The following is a 24,657-nucleotide window of genomic DNA, read 5'->3' as shown; positions in this document are numbered from 1 at the left end:
AATGGGGATTTTTTGGAACGGAATGTGATGCATTAACTAATATTATACAAAATGCATGTTACGCGCGGTCTTAATCATCTTGCGTAAATAGGTTAAATGAGTTAGAAGGGAGTGTCCAGCTTCCAACCTCGGAGTTGCAGGCGACCACCAAATTCTTACAATCGGACCTTGGAAGTCGGTGGAAGGGAGGGAATTCAATTCTATTTCTTTTACTTATCTTTCACCCAGGTTGCTCTGTTTGAATTTTGTATGGCATGGAAATTTATACAGTATTCTTACATAGAAACATAGAAAATAGGTGCAGGAGTAGGCCATTCGGCCCTTCGAGCCTGCACCGCCATTCAATATGATTATGGCTGATCATCCAACTCAGTATCCCATCCCTGCCATCTCTCCATACCCCCTGATCCCTTTAGCCACAAGGGCCACATCTAACTCCCTCTTAAATATAGCCAATGAACTGGCCTCAACTACCTTCTGTGGCAGAGAATTCCACAGATTCACCACTCTCTGTGTAAAAAATGATTTTCTCATCTTGGACCTAAAAGACTTCCCTCTTATCCTTAAACTGTGACCCCTAGTTCTGGACTTCCCCAACATTGGGAATAATCTTCCTGCATCTAGCCTGTCCAACCCCTTAAGAATTTTGTAAGTTTCTATAAGATCCCCCCTCAATCTTCTAAATTCTAGCGTGTACAAGCCGAGTCTATCCAGTCTTTCTTCTTGGTGCTAGAGCAAGGTGAAGCCACAAAATTTGTATTGATAAGGACATAGATTTGACTTTTATCAATAGGTCTGCAGGCCACATGTGACCTACTGAGATCAGAAACCTGGACACCTCAGATCAATCAAGGAGTGGTTCCAGGAAAAATTGAAGTTTGATGTCTGTTATTGCCTGCTAAATGGGAAGAACTTGGTAAAAATGTGCTCAGTTATGTTTTCAAAATTTCAAACATGACGTGAAAATAATCACATTTGAGAACACAACTCAGAACATTTGTCGTTTTATTGCTGTAGCTAAACGTTAGACTTTAGATAAACCTAACACAATTTCTTCTTGATTCATAGGTTTTGAGCTTCGAGGTTACACATAATGTTAGTCCAATTTTCTCTCTCTGCAGGTGACAAAAACAAACTTCAAAAGCTGGTGCAAATGGCTTGGACCTTCGTAAATGACAGGTAAACTGTCTTTTGAAATGTACTCTTCGCATAGACTTAAAGGCTGATCATATGTTAACAGGATAAAATCATTTTTTGTTGTTTTCCGATATGCTTTTCGGACAAAGGTTTTCGACGGCTCCTTCAGCAATGTGCTATTTGTCTTTCAGCCTGTGCACCATGCTCTGCCTGCAGTGGGAACCTGAGATTATTGCCGTGGCCGTGATGTACCTTGCTGGTAGGCTATGCAAGTTTGAGATCCAGGAATGGTCGGCCAAGCCAATTTACAGGAGATGGTGGGAGCAGTTTGTACAGGATGTGCCTGTCGAATTACTGGAAGGTACAGTTAACAGTCACAGAATCACAAAGGTTATGACACAGTCGGAGGTTTTGCAGCCCATTGTGTCGACAATAGTTTCTTTCACAGGAACAGTCTCACTAGTCTCGTTCCACATCCTCTCCTAATAACCCAGCCAAAACCTTCCTTTCAAGTTTTCATCCTACTCCTTGTGTTCTTCAAATGTTTTCAGTATGATTTGAAAGCAACCAAATGCGTGCCTAAACTGAGATATTTATCTCATTGAATTCAATGTAATGGAAAACAACAATTCTGAAGAAGGATCTCGACCCGAAGCGTCGCCCATTCCTTCCATCCAGAGATGCCGCCTGTCCTGCTGAGTTACTCCAGCATTTTGAGTCTGTCTTTTGAATTCAGTGTAATCCTGGTTTATGCTGTGGTACAAAGGATTTTTTTGCTAATCTTTTTGTTGCATCTAGTATCTGAACACTAGTTTAGTTTATTGTCACGTGCACAGAGGTACAGGGAAAATCTAGCCATCCACAGTGTACAGATACATGATGAAGGGAATAACGTTTGGTGCAAGATAAAACCTGGTAAAGTATGATTAAAGATAGTCCGAGGGTCTCCAACGTGGTAGATAACAGTTTAGAACCACTCTAGTTGTTGAGTGGACAGTTCAGTTGCCTGATAACAATTGTGAAGAAATTGTCCCCGAATCTGGAGTCAACTGACATTGAGCGAACCCAACAAAATATAAGATGGAAATGTGAATTCCAAATATTCTTTGAGAGCAATCATTCTTGGAAACTACATTTTACCGGTTTCGGTGAGGACTTTTTTAAAACGGTGACTAACTAGCCCTTTGTACTGGAATTAAAGACCCCGGAAGATCAACATGTTTAAATTTAGCAACTCTGTGAAGTCATTTGCAGCAAGGTCATTAGTTTTTGCCAAATTTAACCTAATTTAATTTTGTTTTGTGAAATATGTGTGGAGAGTTCCCAGTGGATTAGTTTGATGGTGGCAAAGTTAAATGCTGCTTTGCACAAAGAAAGGCCCAGGACTGATTCATTGTAATTGATGTTCAAGCTCTGATAGTAATGGGGTCATAAATTGATCTCTAGGCCCTGTTCAATGGTGAAATGGATAATGTTTTTTCTATCCTGACCCTTCAACATTGTTGGCCATAGTGCTTTGTCTTCAAGAGAGTGAAGTTAATAGGTTCTGCTGCAAAATGCATGTTTGATGGCACAAGGACAATGCACGGTCAGGTAGAAACACCTACAGGTAATGATCAGTGGGCCAGAAAGGAGCAGCTTGTGGAACACGAAGCTTGTGGAATATATCCGGAAGTGGCGGCGTTGTTGACAGCTGCGGCTCGCCTGCAGTCAGTCTGTTTTTACTTTTTTTGTTGTTTTCTTTTCTCTTGTTTTAGTTAAATTTTAGTTTATTAGGTTGTGTATATGTGTGGGGGAGGGGGGTGAAACATGTTTTTTGTCTCTTCCTTCGGGGGAATGCGACTCTTCTTGTCGTATCCCCCCTTCTCTGCCTCCGTCTGCGCTGAGGCCTAATGGTGGAGCTGGCGACCTCCAACTGCGACCGACCTCGAGGCTCCAGAGGCTGAGCCAGCCAGGACTTACCAACGGGAGGCTGGCCGACTTCGGAGCTAAGGCGGCGACCTAAATCCGGGGCTCGGCCACGGGCCCAGCGGATGACATCATCGGGAGCTCACAGGTCACAGGTTGGTGACCTGTTTTTCCGGAGCTCCTGCAACTACAGCTGCGTCCGCTGGACTGGAGGGCGGCAGCTTCGGCAGCTTCTGCCACCCCGGGCCACGGAGCCTGAACCGGCCCGTTCGCGGAGCTCGGTTGAGCCGCGGGACTTGCTCAACATCATCCGGCGGGGTCACAACAACGGAAGCCTGGATCGCCTCAGCGCAGAGGGAGAACAAGGAGGGAAGAGACAGAGACTTTAAGAATTTTGCCTCCATCACAGTGAGGAGGTGCCTGGTGAACTCACTGTGGTGGATGTTAATTTGTGTTTATTGTATGTTTTGTTATTTATTATTATATGTATGACTCCAATATCAGAGCATTAATGCGCATCTTCGTAGATAAGGAAATTTGTGCGGGTCGGAGGCAAACTGCATGGGACTTACCATTCAGTTTCCCTATAAACCAGTAGCTTCTCAGCATGTTTCCAGAGGGTATTTAAACTTACTGTCACTCCAGCAACCTAGCAGTTGCCTAATGTTCCCACCAAACCTATTCTACTACATACTAGATTTTAAATACAATTATTCTGTCTTGTTGGAGGGATCTTGTTTTTATGTTCAGTATTAGGATTATATTGGTGGCCAAATTTGGTTGGATGTTGATATCTCATTCACTTGCTTGCAGCAGCTGCATTATTGGCCAATTCTTTATTTCTCAGCTGCCTGCTGTTTTTTTTAAGTTTTGTTCAGTTTGAATAGTGAAAGGCCTAAATAGAGTGGATGAGAGAAGGATATTTCCACTGGTGGAAGAGTCTAAGACTAGAGGCCACAGACTCAGAATAAAAGGATTTTCCTCTGGAAATGAGATGAGGATGAATTTATTTTGTTGGAGGGTGGAGAATCTGTGGAATTCATTGCCACAAAAGGCTGTGGAGGCCAAGTCAATGGATATTTTTAAGGGGGAGATTGAGAGATTCTTGATTAGTGAGGGTATTGGGGGTTATAGGGAGAATGGGGTTGAAAGAGAAAGATAGATCAGTCAAGATCGAATGGTGGAGTAGACTTGATGGACCGAATGGCCTAATTTTGATTCGATGCCTTATGATGTTGCAATGCCTGATGCCTGATTTTTGGCTTTGCACAGATATTTGCCACCAGATACTGGACCTCTATTCCCAAGGACAACAGCAGATGCCCCAGGCCTCCCAGCACCAATTGGCAGCAATCCCAAGCTTGGAGCAACCCCTACCACCAATACAGGTGCTGCAAGCCAAAAAACATTCCCCTCAATCAACACCACCTCGACAGATCAAGCGAGCAGCGGTGAGTGAAACGGTCTTAGTGTGGAGTCACCATTTTCTACTTAATTTATTCTAGGTGTACAAGTATGCAGACTTGAAAACTGTGTGTGACTTAATTCTTCTGTCTCTACCCATATGAACTTACTGTTTTTATCATTTGCAGTGCATCTCACCTTTTGTGTTTGATCTTTCCTCTGCTAGGTCGCTTCTCCAAAGGAAGATGGGAAGACTTTAGGTATTGTGCTTCTGGATTTTAATTATCATTTTTGTTGCACTCTTAGCATTAATTTACTGTTCAGTATTTTATGTTTATATTGACATTGACAACATAAACTCATTAAAAGAAATAGCACAAAGGAAAACCTTTGTTACATTCAGTCCAACCAAAAATGAATTGTTTATAGATTTCTCTACTTCCTTGCTCTCAGTCGATAACTTTGGAGGTTATGCTGCTTCATTGAGGTACCTTTTTAATGTGATTTTTTTTTATTTTCCTCTTCCACCTTTTCAGATAATACGTTTCAGATCAGCACCACTCATTAGATAGAAAAAATTTGATGGACTTCATTCCCAATTTTTCTTTCAATTCATTTAAAACTCCATCCCTAGTTATTCACCGCACTGTTATGGGGAAAAGATTTGCCTTTTAAATCCTATCTGGGTGGCGCATTGATTTACAAATCAATTAAAACACACCTCAGTGACGTTTATTACATTGGAAGCAATTGTGATCTACTCGCATTTCTTCCCAGATGCTATCAGGCAACTGAATGTCCTCTCACAAGCTAAAGTGTGGCTCTAACCTCCCAGCTACCTCATTGGGGACTTTTGAATTATCTTTAATCAGCTTTAACTAGTACTAAATGATATAACCTTTACCCTATATCTGTACACTGGACAGCTTGATTGTAGTCATGTGTAATCTTTTCGTCGACTGGACAGCACACCACAAAAACGTTTTTTGCTGTACCTCTGTACGCATAACAATAATAAACTAAACTAGTCTGTCTTTCCTCATAACTATAATTCTCCAGGACTGGCAACCTATTGCCTCTTCTGTGGCCTAGCTAGTGTTTTATGCAGTTCGGGCATGACTTCTCTGTGATGTATTTTGTGCTCCAACTGTTTAAAGATAAAGATCTGAGACTCCTAATTATCTATTTTATCTACCTTTCTCTCATGGAAAACCATACTCGTGAATTATTATGCTTATTTCTATAGTTTTCTTCCAGGTTGAATTTGCTCTTTCAGTGGGTATTCAACAATGCTCAATGGAAACTTTAGTGACTGGATAGCTGTGCAGTGATGTCTACAAATATAAAGAGTGCTCAACAGATCTAAGAACCTAATTTCTTTTAATTTTTTTTACCTACTAACGATTATTGCGTATGTTCTCAATTGTGCTCTCCCTTCCCAAATGAGTTATCTCTTAAGGGGCTGTCCCACTGTGGCAACCTAATCTGTGAGTGTCTTCGACCTTCAAACTCGCAGCATGGTCGACACGTGGTCCTATGAGGTCACTGGAACTCTCCTTCATGCTCGAGGGAAGTTCCCGAATACTCGCGGCCTCAGCTAAGTCGCGGGAAAATTTTCAGCATGTTGAAAATTTTTCCGCGAGTAGAATTTGGTCGGCATGATTCTTTAGCCTCTAGTGCAGTGGAGTGGGGTCGCTATTTAGTTACAGGCAGTCGAGGGCAGCCGTAGGCAATCTCCTTCGCTGACCGGGCATTTTGATTGGCTCATTGGAGTTTTCAGGACCAAGGAAAACCTACCGGCAGGTAAAATGCCCGCTAAACTTTATTATACTTCTTATTAGTGTCTCCACTCCTTCTCTTTCCCCCTCCCCCCCCCCCCCTCTCTAAAGAACTTACTGTTGCTGTGCAGCCGTTTTACCTTCCTCTTCATCGTGGGTGTGAATTTCAGACAGCGCTCCCCCGTCTTTCCCTGGCCCCCGCCTTTGCGATGTGTGTGTGCGGTCTGTCGGTCGATCCAGTTCGCGGTTTCAACACTGACGGTCAATCCAGCTCGCGGTTTTTCAGGCGAGTGGCCTCGAGCTTGAAGGTCGAAGATACCCTTCTGAAATCGCGGATTAGGTCGCTGCAGTGGGACAGCCCCTTTACTTCTCTGCACTGGATGACATATCACTTTTATGACCTATTAACAAGTTGATTCTGTGTTTTGCTATCAAGCACCACTACCAATGTTATTTTCATTGGGAAAAGCTCTCAATTATGGCTCTTGCATTTAGGTGTAAATTGTTATCTGTGATGGGAAGCAAGAGGCCCAGTCCTTATCACTGCAGAGCTATAGAGTCACACAAGCTTCACTGATTATCATGCAACCCCTACTGAAGGACCAAATAGGATGTCTAGAAAAGAATACATAGAGATAATGGAGTAATAATGAATTCTATTTCCATAAGAGAAAGTTTTCCTAAATCAACAGTGATATATTTATTTTAAAGTGGGTATGCTGATGCAACAGATATAAATTATGCATATTTTCAAAAGGCTTTCCATAAGATACCTCAGAATAGACAAATGAATAAGGTTGGAAAATGCAGAGGCAGTGGGAAAGTAGCAGTGAATGAAAGGTAAAACCAAGTATAAGGAACTTGGATAAGAAGGGATGTTGAGGGTGGGGAAAAGCAGTGGGGGGTGGGAGGGGGGAAGAAAAAGCATGCAACGTTTTCAAGAAACAAAGCAGGAGAGGTGGTCAGGAGTGGAAATTGTCGAGAGGAATAGTCTAAAAACTAAATTGAGGCTAAAGAGGGGGTATGAAATGTTATTGGTGGATAAGATTAAGGAACATCTCATAGTATTTTGGAAACATAATACGGGCAAGTAGGTAACAAGGAAAGAGCGGGGCCCATTAGGGGCCAAAGGAACAATCTGTGCACACAGTTCACTTAAATAAAGGACATTGTAGAATTTGGCATGGCACTACATTTCTAGAAGCGGGAGGGTTTAAAGGTGTATAAATCCCCAGCGCCTGTTGACATGCATCCCAACCCTGCTGTGTGAGGCAAGGTAGGAGATTTCTGGGGCTCTGACAGAGATTTTTATATCTTCACTAACTGCAGGTGAGATGCCAGATGACTGGAGGACAGCAAATGTTGTACCTTTATTCAAGAAGGGCAGCAGGGAAAAGCCAGGTAATTACAGGCCAATGAGTAATGTCATTGTAGGGAACTGATTGGAAACAAAATGGAGGGACAGATTTCTTCTTGGATAAGTGATCAGTATGGCTTTGTCGGGCTAGGATCCTGTCTGGCCAACTTGACTGAAGACATAACATTTGTATTGAGAGCATTGCATTTGATATTATCTACATAAACTACAGTATGGTCTTTGACAGGGTCCCATGTGAAGACTGCTCTATAAGATTAGAGCCAATACGATCCAGGCAAATTGGATGCAAAACTTGTATTAAATGGCAGAAGGGGTAGGGGGTTGTTTTTTTTAATTTGAATTTAAAAGCCAATGACCAGTTTTATACCAAGGATTGGTGCTTAGGCACTTTTTCCGTGTTTTACATGTAATTTATTTGAATCTGTACGTGCATATGCTTTCTAGGTTCGGAGATGACATGAAAATTGGTGGTGTTTTTGTGCAGAGGTAGTGTTGGACATTGGGGCAATATTTATAAGTTGGTAATAATGGTGGAGTTGGAATTTAGAGCTGGAATTTAGGACGAATAAGGCACGAACGTTCACTCTGAATGTCGTGCCCTTGGGAGTGTTGGAGGGCAGGGTCGACAGACCTCGGTGCAATTCCAAGGGTCCCTCTGGATTCCAAGGCAGCACAGGTTGGTACGGTGGTTAAAAAGGCACACAGGGTGCGAGCCTTCATGGGCTGAGAACATTAGAATTGGGCATTACTGTACAGCAGCATGAAATGCTCATCAGACTACAACTGAAGTGTTCGGAGTAATTCTGGTTGCAAAATTGTAGGAAAGACATGATCGCAGTGAAGGGACTGCAGAGGTGATCCGTTCTGATGAAATTGTCACTTACAATTTGTGAAGAGAGACTGAATGGGATGGATTTGCTTTCCTTGGAGTTGAGAATGTTTGAGGGGGATCAAAATGAGGTTTGTAAATTTATAAGGGGCTTAAATAGTTCAGGTAGGTTGGAACGCTTCCTCCGTTTAGTCACACAGCACGGAAACAGCCCCTTTGGACCAGCTCTTCCTTATCAATCAAGATGCCCAATCTAAGCTAGTTTCATTTACCCAGTTTTCCCCACATCCTTGGTCAGCTGACTGGTTAGCATGCAACAAAAGCTTTTCACTGTGACATTAAACTAAACTCAAAATCCCTCAACTATTCTTATCCATCCACCTAACCAGATGCCTTTTAAATGTTATTGTACCTGCCTCAACTACTTCCTTTGGCAGCTCTTTCAATTTACTCACCCTCTGTGTTGATATCTTACCCTAAGGTTCTTATTAAATCCTTCGGCTCACCTTAAATCTATTCCTTTATTTCTTGTTTCCTCTACTCTGGGGAAAAATTGCTCTGCAAACCCCCATCTATTGCCCTCATGATTTTATCGACCTCAATAATATCAGTCCTCAGCATTCTGTGGCTCCAAGGAATAATGACATGCCCAGCTTCTCTCAATAGCTCAGGCCATTGAGTCCAGGCAACTCCCTGGTAAATCATCTCTGCACGCTTTCCACCTTGATGGCAGTGTTCCTCTAAACCATATCAACAGGATGTAAGTTTTGGATAAAGGGTAGATTTATGGGGGATTCCAGGAATAATTTTTTTTTTCCACCCAGAATGTGGTTGGAATCTAGAAAACAGTCTGAAGGGGTGATCGAGGCAGGTTTTCTAGCAACATTTAAGAAATAAGAGCAAGCATTTTAATTACAAATTGGCAGTAAATAAGATTGGTTAGATGATTACTTGATGGTCAACATGGACACAGTGAACCAAAAATGGAACCGTCTGAAGAATGGTCCCGACCTGAAATGTTGCCTGTGCATTCCCTCGACAGAGGTTGCCTGACCCATTGAGTTCCTCCGGCACTTTATGTTGTATCAGTTATTAAAGTTGTGCCGCCGGTTCTCAATGTCATCAGGAAAACAAGTCTAGTGCTCACGTTTATATCAAAGGGGACCAAAGTGAAAAGTCATAAACTTGCTTACGACACGTGTATTGAAACTTGGTGAGACCACACATGCAATGCTACTTGGTGTTCTGGTTAACATATTAAGAAACGGTCGTAGGGCAACTGGAGATGGTGCACACAAGGTTTCCTTAGATAGTACCAAAGATAGTAATGTGAGGCTCCACATATCAGGAAAGGATGTACACACTTGGTCTCTTTTCCCTTTAGAAAAGACAAAAGAGTGGCTTAATTGAGGTTTTTTTTTAATTATGAAAGGTTTTGATTGAGTGGATACAGGGAGAACATTTTTTACATGCTGGGTAAAGATTAACTAGAAGCCATCACTTTGGAAATGTAATGGGAATTTGAAGGAATATCTTTACCTGGAGGGTGGTGAGAATATGGAGCTCTGTGTCGCTAGTGGTTGACATGAACAGTATAGATTCAATTAAGGGGAGTGTGTACAAGGGGAAAGGAAATGGTGGGTAACAATGATAGATAGGGGGAAAGCAGTAGAAGGTTTAAATGGACGTGGGGTGAATGGCAGGTTTCTGAGACGTATACAGCATGTAATCTGGTAGAGCAGGAGTGAGTTAAAGGGTGTTGGGTTTACCTGCACAGTGAAATTTGGGCAGATGTAACAAGTTTTTTTTTTTTGGTATTTGTAATCTGATTTATAAAAAAGAAATTCCTAAAATTAAAATGTATTTTAATTTCTCAATTCTTTGCAGATCAACAGCCTCCAAAAATTCCCAAGTTGGATAATCATCATCCAGCACTTCCACCAACAAACCATCCTGCTCCAGGTAAGCTTATTCACTCACTGCCTTAACAAAATTGTATTTTAAAACACATTTTTGTGTTATAAATCTTGTGTTATTTGTCACAGTTATTAAATTAGTCTGATGTGAAGACCTGCATACGGGCTTGTCAGCCTTGCTCTGCATTTATAAAAGTGCACGGTGAATAGGTTCCCGTTAGGATGTCAACCTTTGGTAAAAGATAATAGCAATGTGTGTTTACAGCTTGTCTGCAGATAATTAAGTCTGAAGAAATTTGCACAGTCCCTAAATTTCACCACCTTGAGTGCTTCTAAGAATATGTAATGCGAAATGTGAAACAGAATTCAGTAAATAGTGTAACAGTTTGCAAAAAAAGTTGCTGCAAACTCTCCCTGCATATTATTCCCTTCAAGCAGCTATCTCTCTCTCTTGAAAATTACTGTAATCTACTTCCATCCTTTGAGCCAAGCCTCCCAGATCATAACAAATTTCATCACAAAGTGCTTCTGGATTATTCTTTTTTTGATCAACCTGTATCTCTGTCCTTTGTTTATTGACCCTTCTGTTTCTGGGAACAGTTTCATCTTTACTCAAAACCAACTGTGATTTTTAAGTAACACTGTCAAATATCCTGTGTAAGAAAGAACTGTCGATGTTGATTTAAATCGAAGGTAGACACAAAATGCTGGGGTAACTCAGCGGGACAGGCAGCATCTCTGGAGAGAAGGAATGGTGACATTTCGATTTGAGACACTTCCTACTCTCTGATTATAACCCACAACTATCCTCACAACTCCACAACAGCCTTGTACCGCTCGCCTTTCCACGTGCCTGTTCTCTGGTATTGTTGTGTTGCGTCAACATCCCCTTAAAACTGCATCCTCCTTGCATCTGGAAATGAGAGTCGTACCTCATTTGACATTTAACCAGTGTTTGTTAACATATCTTCAACCGTTTTCCAACCTGTGCTATCTTCAAAAACTGTCGTGCAGACTCCCTAGTCCTTTTGTTCCCGCGTTCCATTTAATATTGCACCAGCATTTACCATAGACTTACATCCTTCCAACCAAAATTGCAAACAGATCGCTACTATATTTCATCTACCACGTCTTCCTGTTTCAGCATAATATATCTGTGGCCTTTAGATGCTGGATATTATCCTCCTTGTTTCCTACATTTTCTAAGTTCTGTAACTTTTTCACTTATGCCATGTCTTGATCATTAGCTGGTTCATTTTTTATGAATATCTGGAGAATAAGTTGTAAGCCATTTAGAACGGAGATGAGGAAACACTTTTTCACACAGAGTTGTGAGTCTGGAATTTTCTGCCTCAGAGGGCGGTGGAGGCCGGTTCTCTGGATGCTTTCAAGAGAGAGTTAGATAGAGCTCTTAAAGATAGCAGAGTCGAGGGTTATGGTGAGAAGGCAGGAACGGGGTAAATTAAATTTCTTTATTTATATAGCACGTTTTTAGTCAACTTGCATTGACCCCAAAGTGCTTCACATAATTACATCCACACACACAGGCAAAGGTGGGTGAAGTGTCTTGCCCAAGGACACAACGACAGTATGCACTCCAAGCGGGATTCGAACCAGCTACCTTCCGGTTGCCAGCCGAACACTTAGCCCATTGTGCCATCTGTCGTCCCCCGGGTACAAATTGTGGATGATCAGCAATGATCACATTGAATGGCGATGCTGGCTCAAATGGCCTCCTGCACCTATTGTCTATCAGCTAATGAAATTAATAAGAATGCTTCTATTTCCTGGAGGTTTAAGAGATATCTGGAATATGCGGGAAAGAACTGCAGATGCTGGTTTAAGTCAAAGGTAGACACAAAATGCTGGAGTAACTCAGCGGAACAGGCAGCATCTCCGGAGAGAAAGAAGGGTTGACTTTTTGGATCGAGACCCTTCTTCAGTTACTCCAGCATGTTGTGTCTACCTTTGACTTAAACCAGCATCTGCAGTTCTTTCCCGCATATTCCAGATATCTCTTAAACCTCCAGAAAATAGAATATGGAATATGCAGTTCTGCGTTGTTTAACGGTCAGGAATACTTGGATTTTATTTTCCTGAGTTGTGATTTAGGTGACTGTGACCTTCAAACCAATTTTCTGAAGCTGTTATAGTTTTCCCTCTTTCCATCGCTTGTCAATTCTTTCATCTTCGCTGTTTTATATCCGCCCAAGTTGTTTTAGTTTTACTTGAGATACAGCACAGAAATAGGCCCTTCACTCCACCGAGTCCACACTGATCAACGATCCCTGCACACTAACACTATCCTACACACACACGAGGGACAAATTACATTTATACCAAGCCAATTAGCCTACAAATCTGTACGTCTTTAGGGTGTGGGAGGAAACTGGAGCACCCAGAGAAAACCCACGTAGGTCACGGGGAGAACGTACAGAAACGCACCCGTGGTCAGGATCGAACCTGGTCTATGGCGCCGTAAGGCATCGGCTCTACCGCCGCACGCACCACTGTGCCGCCAAATTCTTGAAGGTATTGCCTTCTTGCTAGGGTGCCCTTCCGCAACGAACATTGCAGCATCAAATGATGTTCCTTCATGTTTAAGAGGATCCTCTGCCAGTCAGACAACACTTTCTCCTTCTCTCCTTTTCTGTGTGAATGTATACTTGTATGTTTATGCGTCTGTTTGTGTTAAATATCTGAAGATAAAATTCGCCTTTTTTTTTTTTAAACAGAGCGCAAGCCATCAATAAATACAGGGGCCACCATAATAGACAGTGAACCACCTTCCACAGGAAACTCCTCTGAAGTGGCTAAAGCCATAATCCCACCGCCTCTTCTTCCTACTGCGCATCAACAGCCACAGATGCCCCAGCGACCTCCACCTTCTGCTGCCTACATAATGGGAATGTCAACAACCAGCTCTTACATGTCCGGGGAAGGTTTCCAGAGCTTGCAGTCTATGATGAAGACTGACGGACCCTCCTATGGAAGCATACCATCTTATGGACCACCTGCTCATGTCTCTTACCACCCACATGTTTATCCCAACCCGTCTGTACCTCCTCCCACAACTTATCCACCCAACATCCCTCCTCCCACCCCAGGATATCCTCCTCCGGGGTACAATCCTACTTTCTTGCCCCCTCCTCGGATCCCGCCTTCCCACGCGGTGCCACCTCCTCCAGGACTTGGTCTTCCGCCAACTAGCTACCCTCCCCCCACAGTGCCACCTGGAGGCCAGCCTCCTGGACCTCCGCTGCCGCCACCACCAGGATTGCCGCCTGTCAGTGGGCTAACACGAGGTTGGCTGAGGTAGTGGACGTGTACAATCTGGTAAGTGAGGGGTGAGATTTGGCTTGCCGGGTTAGCGGTGAACCTAAAATCACATATGGTCTGGATACCCAAGGTTACACTAATGCAGGTGCCCTTTACTCACCTATAATGTGCTTTTCTGCTGAGTTCTCACCATTAGCTGAGTACGGATGAAAGAGCAGCTTGCATTTTTACCATTAATTACTCTCTCTTCCTTTAGCCAGCTTTCTCCTCCGGTCCACCAACAACCCAATGTATTCCTCCTGCACCTTGTTCCATCTGGAGGGTTGTCTGTGGCTAATTCTCACCCACACTTGAAGCGGCCGCAGGAAAATAACTGGGGCAAAAAGCAAGATTCTGTGGATGTTGGAAATCTGTTTAAAGGAAATCCGTTTATTGGAAAGAGAAACAATTGGGCTAGTTGCCTTAATCTATTACCATTCTTGCATCGTCCATCATTGCCCACTTATCCCATAAAAGGGCTTGCTCTCCCAACACTAGACTTAAGTGGCAATATTTTATTGTGACTGCAAATGAAGGGGAAAGCTGTTTAACTTTGGGGAATCATCTTGACCATGTCTGGTTTTGGTGTCCACGTGTCAGGAATTGCCGACAAATGTCCACTGTACTAAGAAGCGACAGATAATTGTAATGCCTTAGTTATTGCAGCTGTTGCTGTCACTGGTACAGACCAAGAATTCGACCTGATATCTCCCAGTTGTCATGATTTGGTGCTGCATTGGCTGACTCAACGCATCAGGTCACATTCTTTCTAGTATTACTGTAATATGTTCGTACAGATTAATGGTTAAAAGAGTTTATTTTTAAAAGGAAAAGGTTTGTTACTGTTCAAGTTAAAAGTGTTTGAGGTTGTTGTTATTAAATATTCCTGGCTCCGCTGTTACACCAGCCCTCGTATTCATCAATGAAAGACCCAGGCCAACTGGGCTGCAGATCTTGCTGCTAATTAAAGCAATGTCCACTGGGGGTTTTAATCACCCCAGTTCCATCATTACAAATAGTCAGCACTTCGGACACATGCATGTTCAGCAGAGACAGTAACTTTCTTTTTGTTTTGAAGAACTGGTTATTTTGCTGGTTTTGCAGGAATGATTGCCCTCAAATTCCATGTGCTATTCTGTCCAGCTTGATTGGAGGGTTTGTTAACCTTTGGACGCGCCTTGCTTTCTGATTAGTGTCTGATCTGAGATTTGAACTCTGGCTCTTGGTTGGGAAAGACGGGCCTGTACGACAGTACCTGTGGTCGCAAGGACATTTATATTCCTTTGGAAATCACTACTTTAAAAAAAATAATAATAAGAAGAATACAAATTTGGGTGAACTTGTACTAACTTCTCATACATCACGTGACAAAAATGCATTGTTATTGTCGTTCAGAACAGTGATAGATTCATGCCAATCTGATAACAAGCTTAGGGGTAACATTGTAGTTTATTTAACTCCTTGGCCCTAGTTTGCCATTCAGTGATGGAAAGGAACAGCGCCAGAGACCCGGGTTCAATCCTGACTACGGGTGCTGTCTGTACGGAGTTTGTACGTTCCTCCTTTCACCTGCATGGGTTTTCTCCAGGGTTTCTCCAGTTTCCTCCCGCACTCCAAAGATGTACATGTTTGTAGGTTAATTGGCTTAGTGTAATTGTAAATTGTTCCTATTGTGTGTAGGATAGTGTTAGCGTGCAGGGATCGCTGGTCGGCGCGGACTCAGTGGGTCAAAGGGACTGTTTCCGCACTGTTTCTCTTGGGGCAGTCACTGTGGCGCAGCGGTAGAGTTGCTGCCTTACAGCGAATGCAGCGCTGGAGATCCGGGTTCGATCCTGATTACTTGTGCTGTCTGTACGGAGTTTGTACGTTCTCCCTGTGACCTGCATGGGTTTTCTCCGAGATCTTCGGTTTCCTCCCACATTCCAAAGATGTGCAGGTTTGTAGGTTTGGTAAATGTAAAAATTGTCCCGAATGGGTGTAGGATACTGTTAATGTGCGGGAATTGCTGTTAGGCGCGGACCCAGTGGGCCGAAGAGCTTGTTTCCACGCTGTATTTCTAAACTAACCTAAACTCCAGAAATTGTTCATCCATGTCTGGCGAAAAAATATAACTGGCAAGGTAGCTCAACCATGGCTGACGAGGAAAGTCAAGGATAGTGTTAAAGCCAAGGAAGAGGCGTATAAATTGGCCAGAAGAAGTGGCAAACCAGAGGACTGGGAGAAATTTAGAACTCAACAGAGGAGGACAAAGGGGTTAATTAAGAGGGAGGGGGGAATATAAAAACTGACGGTAAAAGCTTCTTTAGATATGTAAAAAGGAAAAGATTAGTGAAGACTAGTAGGTCTGAATTTATATTGGGAAACAAGGAAATGGCAAACAGTTAAACAAGTCCTTTGTGTCTTCTTTAGTGGTCAGAACCAATCTCCCGGAAATATCTAGTGGCAGGGAGGAACTGAAGAGAATCCACATTAGTCAGAAAATTGTGTTAAGTAAATTGTTGGGACTGAAGGCAGATAAATCCCCAGGGTCTGATGGTCTGCATCCCAGAGTACTCAATGAGGTGGCCCCAGAAATCGTGGATGCATTGGTGATCATTTTTCAATGTTCTCTCGACTTTGGATCAGTTCCTGTGGACTGGAGAGTAGCCAATTTTAAGACATTTTAAGAAAGAAGGGAAAGAGAAAACGGGGAATTATGGACCAGTTAGCCTTACATCGTTAGTGGAGAAGGTGCTGGAGTCGATTATTAAATATATTTTAGCAGCGCATTTGGAAAGCAGTGACGGGATCGGTCAAAGTCAGCATGGATTTATGAAGGGGAAATCATGCTTGACTAATCTTTTGGAATTTTTTGAGGATGTAACAAGTAGAATAGGTAAGGGGAAGCCAGTGGATTTTGTGCATCTGGAATTTTAAAAAGCATTTGACAAGGTCCCACACAAGAGATTAGTGTGCAAAATTAGAGCACATGGTAATGGGGTTAGGGTATTGACATGGATAGAGAACTGGTTGGCAGAGTAGGAATTAATGGCAATTCCGAATGGTAGGAATTCCGAATGGCAGGCAGTGACTAGTGGGGTGCCGCAAGGCTCGGTGCTGGGACCCCAGTTGTTTACAACATATATTAACGATTTAGAGGAGGGAATTAAATGTGACATCTCTAAGTTTGCGGATGATACAAAGCTGGGTGGCAGTGTGAGCTACGAGGAGGATGTTAGGAAGCTGCAGGGTGACTTGGATAGGTTGGGTGAGTGGGCAGAAGCATGTTAGATGCAGTATAATGTGGATAAATGTGAGGTTATCCACTTTGGTGGCAAGAAGAGGAGGGCAGATTATTATCTGAATGGTGTCATTATGAGAAGGGGAGGTGCAACGAGACCTGGGTGTGTTTGTACATCAGTCACTGAAAGTGAGCATGCAAACACAGCAGGCGGTGAAGAAAGTCAATGGCATGTTGGCCTTCATTGCGAGAGGATTTGAGTTTAGGAGTAAGGAGGTCCTACTGCAGTTGTACAGGGCACTGGTGAGACCGCACCTGGAGTATTGTGTGCAATCTTGGTCTCCTAATTCGAGGAAGGACATTATTGCTATTGAGGGAGTGTAGCGTAGGTTCACCCAGTTCATTCACGGGATAGCGGGACTGACGTATGATGAAAGAATGGGTCGACTGGGCTTGTATTCACTTGTATTTGTATTAGGTGGATGAGATGGGATCTTATAGAAACATATAAAATTCTTCCAGGATTGGACAGGGTTGATGCAGGAAAAATGTTCCTGATGTTGGAGTCCAGAATAGGGGGTCACAGTGTGAAAATAAGGGGTAGGCCATTTAGGATTGAGATGAGGAAAAACTTTTTCACCCAGGGAGTTGTGAATCTGTGGAATTCTCTGCCATTGTGGAGGCCAATTCACTGGATGTTTTCAAGAGATTTAGTTTTAGCTCTTTGGGCTAACGGAATCATGGGATATGGAAAAATGGTACTCATTTTGGATGACGGTGCTGGCTCAAAGGGCCGTAAGGCCTACTCCTGCACCTATTTTCTACTGTATGTTTCTATGCAGTCTTTGTTCATTAATGTGGCATCATCTGTGTTTGCATCATTTTCTGTTTTTATTTCAGATTTCCAGCATCTGCCGTTTTTTGAACCATGTTCTCTGGACATTTGAAAATAAATACTCATTAAGGTCTCGGGTAGAAGACCGAACATTTGCCTACATTGAGGATCATTATTCCAATTTGCTTTCATTTATTTAAAATGTATAATACTTGTAGATGCATTGTTTACAATCGTATCGATCTTCACAACAATAATAATTTGGGCTTGTAGCCTCAAAATATGACGTTTAAGGTCACAGCCCAGATTATTGTAATGAATTCCTGCCAATTAAAGTACCTTGGCCACTTTCTGTTCTGCTTCCGTTTCATGAACCTCACTATCAGCTGAACGTTTTTTTGCAGACACTTTATCAAATGCCATTTGGAAGTCAATAAAATCTCTTTGCATTTCCCTATTCACTACATTGCTCCTCTTTTCAAAATGTATTATGTTTATTGGGCATGAATTGCTTTACTCATTCATGTTTTTTCCAGACAGCTGAAAATGTTGTCGTGTTCAGTCACTTGATCCTTAATTGCAGACCTGTTCCCGCTTGACAGCGTAATTTGGCCAGGTTGGTCTCCGTTTCACCGATGTCTCCTTTTGGAAGTGTCAACAACAAAATAACTTGTAATTTTTCCATTTGAAGAAACTACTTAGAATTGCGAGACCTTTGGAAGGCATCTTACAATATTGTACTTCCTTTCAAGAGCCTGAAATCAAAACTGACCCTGGAGATTAGTCAGTCATTCTTCAGTGCTGTTATTTTCTTCAGTCGTTTTGTTGGTGTCCCCATCTTTGATCTTCTCCATTAACATCTTGAAGTTGACCAACATTCTGCCCTTTTCATCTCCAACTCCATATTGCAAGCTGGAATATTCCAATTTGGCAAATGATGAAGCGAACTTGCCTTTGTTTAATTTAATGTTTCTGTCCTTGAGTTCTTTGGTTGTCTGATGTAACTTGAAAAAAAATTCACAAGTAATTTACTCTGTCTGTAGTATTTTTGTCTACAGGTTGAATTACGTTTATTTTTCCAAATAGTATCAAAGCCTGAATGTAACATATGAGATCGTACTGTCAGCTGGGCTTTGATAATAATATTGTACAATTAGTGGCTAATGCAGCCTAATAAATTTGATATTGGAATCATTGTGTCTATTCATGTATAACCATCTTTTCATCAATCTGCTTTTTAGGCTTGGTGGCAATTTGGAACATGACATTCAAATCTAGAGTGGATTACATTGTTCAACATGCCTGTCTGTTTTCTCTTAACAAAGAGGATCAGAAGCTAGTGGGAGGGGGGTAAAATGACCGACAAATAGAAGCTTACTACTCAAGAGCTCCACTAGTTAACTTCAGACCCGAGGAGCTTCCACTCTGGATGGTGCAGAGTCTTTCTGATCATCTACAAGGTCTGAAGAAGGGTCTCTGCCCAAAACATCACCCGTTCCTCCCTTCCAGAGATGCTGCCTGTCCCGCTGAGTTACTCCAGCATTTTGTGTCCATCCAACAGGAATCCTGGTCTATAAAACTGCAAACCTTCGTATCATAAGAGATGGGAGAAGAATTAGGCCATTCGGCCCATCAAGTCTGCGCCGCCATTCAATCATGGCAGATGTATTGCTCCCTCCATTCTCCTGCATACTCGAAATAACCTCTGGCACCCGTACTAAATAAGAATCCATCTCTGCCTTAAATATATCTGCTGACTTTGCCTCCACAGCTTTCTGTGGCAAAGAATTCCACAGATTCACCACCCTCTGACTAAAGAAATTCCTCCTCATCTCCATCCGAAAAGAACGTCCTTTAATTCTAGCACTAGACTCTCCCACTCAAACAGTACAGATTATCACATGACAAATTATGATGCTCCACGGCCTATTGAGTCTGGCCCTGACTTGACCTGCTCGTTTCAGTCTGGCGTGCTTATTACAGAGACACATGCAAAATGCTGGCGAGGCACCTAATGAGAGCTGTGAAGAAAGTGTCCCTGAAAATGGAGGTATGCATCTACTTTACCTGATATGTCATTGTGCTAGTATTGGCCATTAAATGAGCAGTACATAACATGAAGGACAGAAATCAGTCGAGGAGCCTAAACTATGTACTGTTTTTAATGCTTTTGTTTAGATGAAGAAATCTAACTTGTAGCCAACTTTGCTGACTATAAGATAGATTGAAAGACGAGTTGAGAAAGATGCCGTGAGTGCAGAATGATCAGAATAACATATGTTTATTAAAAAAATTGGCAGATGGCATATAATGTGGAAACATTTACTGGAATTACTAGAGAGCAGAATATTGGTTAAATGAAGACTAGGATGTGGTACTGTGTTTTTGGATGTTGTACCTTAAATAACAACGTTTGAATGCAGATGTAAGCAAGTTAGGAAGTTTAGTTTAGAGATACAGTGTGGAAACAGGCCCTTCGGCCCACTCACGCCGAACAGCGATCCCCGCACATTTGTTCTACCCTGCACACTGGGGACAATTTGCAGAAGCCAATTAACCTACAAACCTGCATGTCTTTGGAGTATAGAAGGAAACCAGAGCACTGAGGGAAAATCCACCCGGTCACAGGGAGAAGGTACAGACTCCACACAGATAGTACCAGTATTCAGGATTGAACTGGATCTCTGGTGCTGTACCACTGTGCAGCCCCAAATGTTGGCCTTGTTCAAAGGGGATGGAGTATAAGGTAGGGAAGTCATGCTGCAACTGTGGAAGGTGTTGGTGAGACCACAGCAGGAGTATTCATTTCTGTTGGTGCCTCTTAATGAGGAACATACTTGTATTGAAAGCAGTTCAGAGAAGGTGAGCTGGGGTGTTGGTTTTATGTGGAAAGCCTGTGCCTGTATCCATTAGAGTTTGGAAGGGAGATGCAACCATGACTCACATAAGGATTGACAAAGGTAGAAGTTTAGAGAATGTTTCCCTTGTTCTGCCCATGGTTCTGGGCACCCTCTGAGTGAATTATCCCTCATCTCACCCATCTGGACCCCATCACAATCAGAAGCAAATAAACAACTGGCAACCTGACAAAAATCCAGCAACCTGATTTAAGCTATCTGCACTGCTGCTCCTTGTCGAGCATTTAAATCTGGAGGAACTTCTGACCGGGTTTAAAATATGAGTTGGTTGGTAAAATGAGAACTGATTTATTTTGTCTCAGAAGAATGCATGTGTTGTAATGCAAGCACTTGTACAGCAGGGGGCAGAATGGCACCATGAACATACACAGAGGGCGGATTCAGACTCGTCTGTAATGTGTATCCTTCAAATTATCCTTGTTTTATATAAATAATAACTCGACCAACAAAAGGACTTTTTCCATCTTCTTTACTGTTCTCTGGCAGTCATCTTGAAGAACATGGGGAGATGAGAAGAACTTCAGGAAGTTCAGAAGAACCTTGAGGAGATATCACAGGAGAGCAGTCAAAATGTAGACAATGAACCGCAGATGCTGGTTTACAAAAAAAAAAGGCACTTGTGAAAATTGTGCAACTACTGCTTTCTATAAGACCTGACCAGTGCTCCAGTTGCATTGCTCAGTTTTTCATTAACGTTCAATAGACAAATGACTGGAGTCATTCAGCGGGTCAGGCAGCATCTGTGGAGAGAAAGGATGGGCAACGTTTGGAGTCGGCACCTTTCTTCAGATTAGTACTCCAGCACTTTGTGTCTATACTTAGTATAAACCAGCATCTGCAGTTCTTTCTCTCGACGATTTTTATTCCATTAGCATTGCCTGACTTGTCGGGGTACGCCCCACTACTCTGCATTTTGCGACTTTTAGGGACTTCCAGGGACTAGTTTTAATGGAATTCGCCTACGACACCTGGCGACAACCTACGACAACACACGGCAGCAAAAATTGTCGCAACTATTGCCGAAAATTTTTCAACATGTTGAAGATTTTACAGCAGTCGCATGTAGTCGCCCAAAATATCGCCTAAACGGGACAGGCCCGTGACTTCCTATTGTTTGTGTTCTCACGCTCTGCCTCGTTTCATCGCTTTTCCATTTCATTGTTCATGTTCTCTGAAACTGCCTCCATTAATCCATCGACTGGTTGACCTTGTGTACAGTTTATCCCCACGGCAACCCTGGCCTGATTTTATCCGAGATTTTCCCTTTGTCACTGCGTGCAGATTGGCTGCCGTGCTTCCTGACTTGGCAATGATTGAAATACAAAAGGGCAATTATTTTGATGCAAAGCAGTTCGGAATATCGCAAGATCATGAACGGTGATGGCCAAAGGCAGGATATTCAGCGGGCAGGGGTTTGATGTCAGTGCAAAGTGGATAATGTGAATGTGGACTCGCCCATGATACTTGTACGTTCATAAGTGATAGGAGAATAAGTGAGCAGAATTAGGCCATTCGGCCCATCAAGTCTACTCCACCATTCAATCATGGCTGACCTATCTCGCCCTCCTTACCCCATTCTCCTGCCTTCTCCCCATAACCTCTGACACCCATACTAATCAAGAATCTATCTATCTCTGCCTTAAAAATATTAATTAACTTGGTTTCCACAGCCTTCACCGCCCTCTGACTGAAGTAATTCCTTCTCATCTTCTTCCTAAAGGAACATCCTTTAATTCTAAGGCTATGACCTTTAGTCCTAGACTCTCCAACTAGTTGAAACCTCCTCTCCGCATCCACTCTATCCAGCCTTTCACTTCGGTACATTTCAATGAGGTCCCCCCCCCCCCCGGCCCACATTCTTCTATACTCCAGCGAGTAAAGGCCCAGTGCTGTCAAACGCTCATCACAGGTTAACCCACTCATTCCTGGGATACTTGTTTTTGTTTTCTTAAGTAGTCCAACACCAGGTGAAAGATGTTTACCTTGAACCCAAGCCGTGAATGGCAGGACTCTGGGAAATGCAGGTACATAGTTCCTTGAAAGTGGCGCCATGGGTAGATAGGGTGGTCAAGAAGGCTTTTGGCGCATTGGCTTTTTATCAGTAAAGAGTATTGAATAAAGAAGTTGGGAGGTCGTGTTACAGTTGTACAATACATTGGTGAGGCCACATTTTGGGTATTGTGTAGAGGTTTGGTAAGATGTTTAGCTGGAAATGGTGCAGAGATGATATACGAGTACCTTGCCAGGACTGGATGGCATGAGCTATACTGGGGAGGTTGAGCAGGTTAGGACTTTATTCCTTGGAGCGGAGGAGGATGAGGGGTGATCTTATAGAGATGTGTAAGATCATGAGAAGATTGGAAAGGATAAATGCACAACTTTCTTTACCCACAGTAGGGGAATCAAAAACTAAAGAACTATTGTAATGTTTAAGAAATATTAGGACAGGTGCATTGACAGGATAGGTTTAGAGAGATATGGGCTAAATGCTGGGAGGTGGGATGGCGTAGATAGGGCATGTTGGTTAGCATGGGCAAGTTGGGCTGAAGGGCCTGTTTCCATGCTGTAACGCTCTCAGACTCTCGTAAGGCAACAGAGGACAGAGTTCCATTGTGGAAGCTAGGGCTGACTCAGTAAATTCAGCAAAGGTGAAGTGGAGACAGCAGCGAGTTTTAATTGTTTTTATGATGGTTTAATTTCCAAATAGTTGTAAATTCTAGGGCATGCACGTACTTAATTTGGTCTGTCGGCAGTGACTCGTACAGACGACTGCAGATGCGCCATTGAAAGCCATACTGTCAGTTTGCATCACAGCTTGGCTTGGGAACAGCTCTGCCCATGACTGCAAGAAATTGGAGAAAAGTAGCCCAGTCCATCACACAGATAATACTTCCCACCATTGAACCCATGACACTTTTAGGGTGGCACAGCTGGTAGAGCCGTTGCCTCACAGCGCCCGAGACCTGGGTTTGATCCTGACCTCGGGTGCTGTCTGTGTGGAGTCTGCAAGTTCTCCCCATGGCCATCAGAGTTTCCTTCCACATCGCAAAGTGGTGTGGGCTTGTAGTTTAATTGGCCTCCGCAAATTGCCCCACAAGTGTCGAGAAAGTGAAATAACATTGAACCAATATGAATGGGTGATTAACTTGGTGGGATGAAGTTTCCATTCGTTATCTCAAAACTAAACTAAATCTCAACTTTACGATGCCTCGGAGCCAAAAAATCAAAGAGTTGACACTTGAACAATGTCCTTGTCCCAGCTCCTGTCTGGCAGAAGGCATAGAAGCTTGAAATTCCTCGTATGTTGCAAAACATACTTGGCGAATAAAGTGTGATTCTGATTCTTATTCTGAAAGCCGCACGATCACACTTGGGAGCTGTTCTTCGCCTCTGTTATTAGGCTGCTGAACCGTCCCCCCATGAGCTAGGATACTGTCCAATTCACCTCTACCCTATTGTGGACATTGTCTATGCTACTGATGCGCTACAATGCTGAGAACTATATTCTGCATTCTGTATCTCTATTGTAGTTGAGTTTGACTTGATTTTATTTATAATATATCAAATTTATTTGGATAGCTTGCAAAAAAAGGCTTTTCACTGTACCTTGGTACATGTGACAATATAATAAACCTAAACTTAAGACATGAACAAGTCTGAGAAGTGAGGTTAGGATTGATACCAAGTTGTCCATTATTACCCAGGATAATCTTTAAAATAGGAAAAAACAATGTCATCATTAAAATGTAGCTGTGTATGGATGGCTCCATCGATCCAGGATGAAAGGCCTGGATAGAGTGGATGTGGAGAGGATGTTTCCACTAGTGGGAGAGTCTAGGATCAGAGGGCACAGCCTCAGAATAAAAGGGCGTATCTTTAGAAAGGAGATGAGGAGGGATTTTTTTAGTCTGAGAGTGGTGAATCTGGAATTCATTGCCACAGACGGCTGAGGGGGCCGTCAATGGATATTTTAAGGCGCTGATTGACCGATTCTTGATTAGTATGGGTGTCAAGGG

At 42.8% G+C, this 24,657-nt stretch overlaps 1 protein-coding gene across 4 annotated transcripts in view; it reads left to right on the top strand.

Annotated features, from left to right (window-relative positions):
* The window catches only part of ccnk (cyclin K), a 32,016-nt gene extending 13,099 nt beyond the window's left edge, over nt 1-18,917 (top strand). The window contains exons 6-13 of one of the 4 annotated variants that reach the window (XM_033027677.1): nt 1,122-1,179; nt 1,329-1,498; nt 4,318-4,496; nt 4,676-4,709; nt 7,557-7,628; nt 10,322-10,396; nt 13,086-13,686; nt 17,789-18,917. In XM_033027677.1, the coding sequence (XP_032883568.1) occupies nt 1,122-1,179; nt 1,329-1,498; nt 4,318-4,496; nt 4,676-4,709; nt 7,557-7,628; nt 10,322-10,396; nt 13,086-13,669 (1,172 nt within the window). In that variant the 3' untranslated portion in view covers nt 13,670-13,686; nt 17,789-18,917. Of the gene's footprint in view, nt 1-1,100; nt 1,180-1,328; nt 1,499-4,317; nt 4,497-4,675; nt 4,710-7,556; nt 7,629-10,321; nt 10,397-13,085; nt 13,687-17,788 lie in introns of all 4 variants that reach the window. The other 3 variants (XM_033027676.1, XM_033027680.1, XM_033027678.1) reach the window with 3 other exon arrangements.
* Nucleotides 18,918-24,657: the final 5,740 nt, after the last annotated feature.

Source organism: Amblyraja radiata, chromosome 9 (genome assembly GCF_010909765.2).
Source record: "Amblyraja radiata isolate CabotCenter1 chromosome 9, sAmbRad1.1.pri, whole genome shotgun sequence".
NCBI classification, from domain to species: domain Eukaryota; kingdom Metazoa; phylum Chordata; class Chondrichthyes; order Rajiformes; family Rajidae; genus Amblyraja; species Amblyraja radiata.
The sequence above is the reverse complement of the archived record's forward strand: the minus strand, read 5'-3'. Positions and strand labels throughout refer to the sequence as shown.